The sequence below is a fragment of the Arachis duranensis genome, chromosome 7 (assembly GCF_000817695.3).
Source record: "Arachis duranensis cultivar V14167 chromosome 7, aradu.V14167.gnm2.J7QH, whole genome shotgun sequence".
Classification (NCBI taxonomy): Eukaryota; Viridiplantae; Streptophyta; class Magnoliopsida; order Fabales; family Fabaceae; genus Arachis; species Arachis duranensis.
Window position 1 is genome coordinate 6,032,136 of NC_029778.3, and position 8,055 is coordinate 6,040,190.

At 26.5% G+C, this 8,055-nt stretch overlaps 2 protein-coding genes across 2 annotated transcripts; one reads left to right on the forward strand and one right to left on the reverse strand.

The window, feature by feature from the left end:
- Positions 1-2,622: 2,622 nt before the first annotated feature.
- Positions 2,623-4,304, reverse strand: LOC107496728 (inactive protein RESTRICTED TEV MOVEMENT 2-like). The gene is made up of 2 exons (XM_016118052.3): positions 4,114-4,304; positions 2,623-3,588 (listed from the first exon to the last, which is right to left on the reverse strand). Exons 1-2 carry the CDS (start codon positions 4,217-4,219, stop codon positions 2,696-2,698), a joined length of 999 nt encoding a protein of 332 aa, XP_015973538.1. The 5' UTR covers positions 4,220-4,304; the 3' UTR covers positions 2,623-2,695.
- Positions 4,305-6,108: 1,804 nt separating this feature from the next.
- On the forward strand, positions 6,109-6,958 carry LOC107496703 (cold shock domain-containing protein 3-like). Its single transcript, XM_016118017.1, has 2 exons — positions 6,109-6,127; positions 6,489-6,958. The coding sequence occupies exons 1-2, from the start codon at positions 6,109-6,111 to the stop codon at positions 6,956-6,958; spliced, it is 489 nt and encodes a 162-aa protein (XP_015973503.1).
- Positions 6,959-8,055: the final 1,097 nt, after the last annotated feature.

Consider the following 8,055-nt stretch of genomic DNA (forward strand, 5'->3'; position numbering starts at 1 on the left):
TCTAAAACCAGATTGCAAACAAAAATTGCTGAGTTTACATCTTTTGCCGACAATGTTTTGCTTGAAACAAAAAAAGTTAATGTTGTCCTTTATTAAAAGATCAAGATATTATTGTATATTCATCTTTTAAGACTTTCTATCATCTAATTAGAGAAATTTTTAGGATCAACCATTTTTAAATTTTTTTTATTATTATTTAGTTAGTATAAACATTAAATTGTTTTAATAAATAAATTTTATTATATTTGAGTAAATTCTAAAAAAATATGGGTATAACTTATATTAATTAATGTGCACAAAGTTTTAATAAATATAAATACAAATTATTACTGATCAAATAGATTTTTTATTTTTATAAATTAAATAAATGTAATAATTATCGAAATAAATAATTTTAAAAATATTTATCGAAATAAATACCCTTCTCTTATTTCGTTTATACTATAAATGAGATAATTTTACATGTATCTCGTTTACAGTATAAACGAAATATATGTATTTTAAAAAAAATTGAAAATAATAAAAAATATTAATAATATCAATAATTTATTAAATTTGAAAAATAAAAATAACCATTTACCATTTATTAAGAGAGATTGATGAAATAGTAGAAAGAGAATTGAAACAGACCATCAACTTTTTTGAGTATTAATTGATCAAACATATTCATTTTAATCTCTTCTACCAACTTTTTTATGTATTAATTACATGCTAAAAGTTTGGATTATTGATATTATTAATATTTTTTATTATTTTTAATTTTTTTAAAAATACATGTATCTCGTTTACAATGAGATATACACATGTTGCATACTTCTCTCTTATCTTATTTACACTGTAAATGAGATAAAAAGATGAGTATTTATTTCGGTAAATATTTTTAAAATTATTTATTTCAATAATTATTATATTTATTTAATTTATAAAAATAAAAAAATCCCTGATCTGATAAAAAATAATAATAATTGCGAGCCATATAATATTACTCATCTAATTAATTATGCTACATAGACACAATAAATGAGCCACTCGACTTATATCAGAAAACTAAGCGGTTTAATATGAATAAACTATTATTTTAAACTATAAAATTTAAATATTAACAAATTTAATTATAAATGAATGAAATTAATTTTACATTTATAAAAGATAGTTTTTATACAACAAAATAAAAGACTAAAATGTTAATTTTATTTATGTGTAGATTTGTTAATATTTTAAATTTTTATTATAAATGATAATTTTTCCTTTTTATTGAGTATAAAATTAAATTTATTTATGAATAAATTTATTAATATGCTACATTTTCATAGATAAAAATAATACTGTACTAAGTTTAATATTTATATTTTTAGTCAAATTTTATAAATAATAGAATAAAATTAATTTCATATTTATAAATAAATTTTATAAATAATATAATTAAACTTGATTTACTTTTATAATTAAATGTTTAAACAATATAATCAATCTAGATTCGCATTTATAATTAAAATTCAAATAAAAGTACAAAAATACAAGTTATCACATGCAAAAGAATATTTCTTTTAGTTTTAATTGCAACAAATAAATCAACGAGTAGCCTTACTCGAAAATAATTATTATTGCATTTCATATTAAATTATTAAACATATTTCATGAATACAAAAAATTATCTATGAATCTATTATCAATACAAAAAAATACGTATTATACATATACATACAATACGTACCTATATTATCATAAGTATGACTCTATTATTTTATTATAAGTGTAGATATGATTTAACTATATCTGGGCACCGAGTTTCATTATAATTTCAAAGAGTATAATTATGGGTGAAAATGTAAAGTTGATAGTCGAAAATCGTTAGATGATCTAATAAATTTGATTAAATTATCATCTAACAATTTATTATTATTATTTTTAATTCATATAAAGACAACTGCATATGAATTTTCACTATAATTATGAACCTGGTTCGTATTTTTTGAGACACTATGAGGTCAATTTGTATCTCTATACACAGTAATTAATATGTTAACTGAATTTGTGCCATTTCGTACATCATTTTATTCAAAATTATTATCTATCCCCTATCACATATATGGATGGTATGTCCACCCGAAAATAATAGCTTTGCGTCTTTGTTGAAGAAATTATTTTATTTTATTTTTCCTAATTAAACAGCTGATATTTCATTGTCCAAATAAATAGGTCATCATAAATAATCCAAAAGTAATTTCATCAAACATGTAGTAGTCTAATATAAAACTCAATCTTCTGAAATTTCACTACACCTTTGTATATATATTCTTTTATTTAAAAGGTGGAATGAGTCAAGCATCCCTTTTAACTTCCGATAATGTTTTCTCTTTATTTATTTATTTATTTTTGTCTTATTCAGTCATAAAACAATTGTATATGTGTAAAAGAAATATATATTAAAAAAAAGTAGAAATAACTATACTACAAATAAAATCAAGAGCAATATCACATTGGATGTGAACTAAATAATTATTCATTAGCCCAAATACAGTATTGTCTGCAATAATCTTAAATAAAAACTCTTCTTTTTTACTTTATTGAAATTATGCTCTCACAAATGCATGAACAAGCACATATTCTTTAAAATTGATCTTAATACACCCCTTTATTGAACTTATTAATTATGCTTTTACTACAAAAGCATAATATGCATTTTACATGTGGATTAAAATTCCTGATGGAAATTAGCTTCTCCCTGAGATGATGATGATGACTTGAATGCGTTTTTGACATAGATTCCAAGTACCATAACCAATAAAATGGCCACAATTATGTTCATCAATATCTTAGGCTTCTTAATTATTCCTTTGACCAAACATTGGTCAACATCTTTGTTTCTATCATCATCACTTGATGATCTCAAACTAAGGGTGAAATCTAACACCCTTGTTTTCAACCTTTGAACCATCTTAGCACCTTGTTTCTCATTTACTCTTGGTGCTAATAATGAACTTTCTTCTTTGTTTGACAAGCCTTTAAACTTCACTTTCTTGTCACCATCATTATCACCAACCACTTGGTTATTATTAGATGGTGTTGATTCTTTGCTCTTTTCTTTCTCTTCTTTAATAATTGACTTTTTTTCGCTTTTCGATAAATTTTGTTCATCCACTTCTGGAGTTGATGCCCTAGGTTCAGGCTCGAACTTCTGAGGCCTGAACTTAGGTTTAGTCTCAAACTCATTCTCATTCTTTGATAACTTCTGTTGATCATCTTCTTGTTTTGTTATCATAGGAGGCTCAAGTCGAGCCTCCTGAGTTGGTTGAGGCTGAGGCTGAGGCTGAGACGATTCAAGCTTTGTCTTAGGCTCTTCCGGAGCGCTTGTAATTGCGTTTGCTTGTTCTTGTGGCTTAGGAGGGGAACCTTGAATCTTGGGAAACTTGACATTGAGCATGCCACGCTCAAACTTGGCAGTGACCTCATTGGTGTCACAATATGAAGGGATGTTGAATTCTTTTGCAAAACGTCGCCATACATTCTGAGTGACTTCTCTTTCACCATTAATCCTTAGGACAGGCTTTGATGTCACTTGAACTTTCAATTGCTCTCTTCTAAATCCTACACACACATATATATTGAAAGTATAAATGAAAAAGCAGAAATGTAACATATGTATATAATAGAGAAAGATCTTAATTATATCCCCAAATTAAAGAAATATATTTATATAATACTAGGTAGAAATATCTAGGATAACATATATTAAAATTAAACACAACAGAAAACAATTAACTAACATGTGGAGAATTAATTTTTTATTAACATTAGCCAATTTTTTAAAATAATTTTATTTATTTTAAATTTTAGATCTTAAATTATAAATTATTAACGCTAAATTTTAAATTATAAAACTAAACTTTAAAATTAGTTAATATTAACTTGTTAAAAATTATTTTCTTATGTTTTCTCTTTAAAGATTTGAAGTTCAATGGACCCTTGCATGATATTAAATGGAGATGTTAAAGTTTATGGGCAGGTTACGTTGCATGCAAATATTGGGTAAAAAAGATTTTGTAATAAAAAATATAATAATAGTGATAATGGATTATTGGGGACAAAATTAAAAGAAAAGTTATTAATTACCTGGCAGCATTACAGTGAGGGTAGCAGTTGCTTGATCTTCATTCCATTCATAAAATGGTTCAAAATCTTGATAAACACGGTTAGGTGCTGCTGATGATTGTGCCATCTTTTATTTTTTTATGATAATTTTTGCTATTAGATTGATATGTAATTATGTTATTATTATCTCTTATGTTGGAGAATGAAATGAAAACTCTAAGAATTGTTGCTTATATACCCATGAATAAATTGATATAATGTAGATTCCTCTGATCCATTTTTTTTTTCCAATTATTATTACTTTCTTTTCGTACAATCCTTGCGTGACTTTTTGTATTGGCGATGCTAAAACCCCTGAAATAAAATTGCTTAGCTTTGTTTTCTATTATTCCTCAATGCAAATCTTTTATGGGACAAAGATAAGGATTTTGGCTTTTTATAGTTGTTTTTTTTTCTCTTTCGGGCGGTGGTGATGAATTAATTAACAGTAACTCTAAGAATAAAACAAAACAAAAGTATAGGTATACAATAAAAATATTAAATAATGTGAATAATAGATATATTAGATATTTAATTCACTAAGTCTGTAGATAGTTATCTTAATATTAAGATTTAGGTGAATAATTTAAGAACGTAATATATTTTTATTTTATTAAACTAATTTTAGAATCTATTATTCATATTATTCACAAAAATTATTGTTTATCTATCAAAATCCTAAAATAAATTGCATTTCAGAAGGAAATAGTTAGAAGTTATAACTCATCATCTTGGTTTTTAAATGGCTCTTCCATGATAGAAAACCCAACTTCTTTTACTTTGAATTTCATCTTATTATTTATGCACTAAAAATTAGTTACTAAACCAGTTATTTATATAAAATATATATTAAAATATAAAATATATTAAAAATAAATTAAAAAATATATATTTTTGTTACATATGAGTCTATTAGGATAGTTAATGGGATTATATATCCTAACTTTTAAGATATTTTCTATTTTATGGGACTGCTGTGTGACGATAAAAAATTCATTGCAGCTATTAACGAAGTCTGATCATTAATTGAGAAAACTGTTTGTGATGCTGTTGATATCTAATAGTGTTAACAAACTAAAACATATTTAGAATGTAACTTAGACATTATTGGTTGACGGGATACTATACATGAGGAGAAAAATATTAAAACCAAGGTATTTCACTATGTGGTCAATCATTATCGCATGTAGGACTTTACTTGCCAAAATCAGTGTTTATCAATGGGCAACTTTACGTTATTTGGTCAAGAATTAAGAGTTGCAATGGCTTGAACATTCTAATTCTAAATAAAGACAGTAATCCAAACTCATCAACAACAAATATCGCGTTCAACAAAATTTTTAATAATATTTAGATAAGAAAATAGTATTTTCATTTTAGTAACATGTTATGATTTGCACTTTTATATAAATATTTGTCGTAGATATAACTAATTTATTAACTATACTTTCAGACTTAAAATAAAATGTGTAACATGGAGCACAACATCATATGCCAATTACCTTTCTAATGAGGTTAGTAAAATACTAAGTTGTTGATAAATTTTCATTAGTCTTATAATATACAGTTTAGTGTAAAATTAACATACTATTATTACAGTTATATATGTTCTTATTTTTTTAGGTCTCTTTTCTTATGATTCAAAAATATTATAGACTTCAAACTGTTTTATTTGTATTTTACTTTAAATAAAAATAAAATAACATATTAAATACGTTTATTATATAATGACAATGATAATGTTATACTAAACATAAAAATTTTATAATTATAAAATATTTTTTTTGTTTTATCATGTGAAACTAAAATATAAGCCCGTGCGATGCACGGGTTTAACATTAGTATATATATATATAATTTAACTAGTTCTTCCAATGCAATGCTAATATAACAAGGAAAAAAAAACTATACAGGGGCCTCTTATTAACACAAATAACATCTTGAATGACATAAGCAAATGGTATCGAAAACAGAGCGATGATACGGGAGGAAATATGTAAAGAATTAAGTACGATTTTGGGTTTTATAATTTAAATTTAAAATTTGTTTTGTTTTTAATTATTTTTTATATATAAAATCGTCTCTAAAATTTAATATAATTTTAAAATGATTTTTTTAGATAAATTAATTTTTAAATGATAAAAATATTCTTTTTTTTTTTTTTTCAACCTTTAACAATAACATCAAATAAGTTAAAATCAAAACAACAATTTATCGTTAAAACTATCTTTGTTAACAAGAAATAAGAAAATCATCATCATCATCATCAAAACAAACATTAACAAAAAAGGAAAGGAAGAGGAGGGAAAAAAAAAGGTCCAGGCGCGTAACAATAACAGATGCAACGTTTGTGCTAGTGTTGGAGGCGGAGGAGCCTGTTACTTGGTGTGATGATTTCAGTCATCTTGCTAGAGATTACAGCAGTGCTGGCAATGGCGGTGGTGGCGGTAGCGATACATGCTACAACTGCGGCGGAAGAGGAGCAAATGGTCGGGACTACTTTAAATGCAGCGAGTTTGGACACATGGTGAGGAATTGCAGTGGAGGTGGTGGCGGCGGTGAGTTTGGACACATGACAAGGGATTACAGCAGAAGTGGTGGTGGTAACAGTGGTGATTGCTATAGGTGTGGTAAGGTTGGTCACTTGGCTAGGAATTACAATAGAGAAGGTGGTTTGGGTGCTGGTGGAAATGGTGGAAAGAGCACGTGCTTCAATTGCGGGAAGCCTGGGCATTTTTTTACTTTGCAGAAGGTTTTGACGGTGAAGGAGAAGGAAGAGGGAGAGTCAGGTAGGAGAAAAAGGGCTGGGTGCTTTTCTTGCTTCTGATGGAGAAGAAAAAGAGATGATGTGATGAAAGAAGAAGAGAAGAGTATTTTAGTTCGAAAGACGATTTTAAAATTACGTTGAACTTTAGGAATGATTTTGTATGCAAAAAAAGGTTAAGGACGAAAAATTTTTTCTGTCTATACTATAGAGATCAAAATCGTACTTAACCCTAATATATATGTTTAACCTACGAGCTACATACAATAATGTTATTAGTTTAATAAGTTTGCTATTTTACATTTGAGTGATTATTCAAAATAAGTTCTAAAAGAAGTAAATATTATAGTCTTTAAAATAAATTAATATATAAATCAATTTTGACCTTTTTTTTAGAGATAATAGTACTTCGTATATTTTCTAGCATAACTCACTAACAAAAAATATTGAGTTAGAGTCCGTTTGAAAAATTTTAGAAGTAACTTTTTATAACTTTTGACTTATAAAAAGTAGTAGTATTAATGTTTGGTGCAATTTTCAAAACCAAATTGCAACTTTCTAAGAAGCTATTTAGGAGCTTATAGAGAAGTTAAAAGAAATAACTTCTCTCATAATACTTCTACTTTTCATCACATTTCTATAAAATAAGCACTTTTAGAGTTAAAAATCCAAATACAAAATAACTTATTTATAAGTTACTTTTAACAGAGTCATTTATTGTTTAAGTTATTTTATCAAAAGGAGCTTAATTAAGTTGGTTATCCAAACTGGACCTTAACAGATAAATTTATACATACAACAGTTAAATATATGTGTGTGTGAGAAATACAAAACAGTCCCTGGCATAGTTAACTAGCCACTAGACTATCGCTACTATTTCTACATCCCTTCCTCCGTCTTCTATTCTTCCCTCTTTTTCTTTCTTTTCTCTCATTTTTCTTCCACAGTTAGACCCAATCACCGCCATCGCCTCCCTCCCCCTCACTATCCACCTTTTCTATTGTGAAATTTTATATCTGGCATCGTTATCATTGCAACTCTTTCATTGCACAAAAAAAAACATTTCCTCTGATGCCCTCCTCTGTCACTCAACAACAACTCCTTTAGCATTTGTTCTATCTTTTGTCGCCTCCATTCCCAATCATGCCACTGCCACCCTT

What these genes read in the sequence shown, in the direction of transcription:
- LOC107496728 (XM_016118052.3), bottom strand. Translation starts at nt 4,219, where the DNA reads ATGGCACAATCATCAGCAGCACCTAACCGTGTTTATCAAGATTTTGAA. An exon ending in CCTCACTGTAATGCTGCCAG is followed by an intron (nt 3,589 to 4,113) that starts GTAATTAATAAC and finishes ATGTGTGTGTAG; the next exon opens with GATTTAGAAGAGAGCAATTG.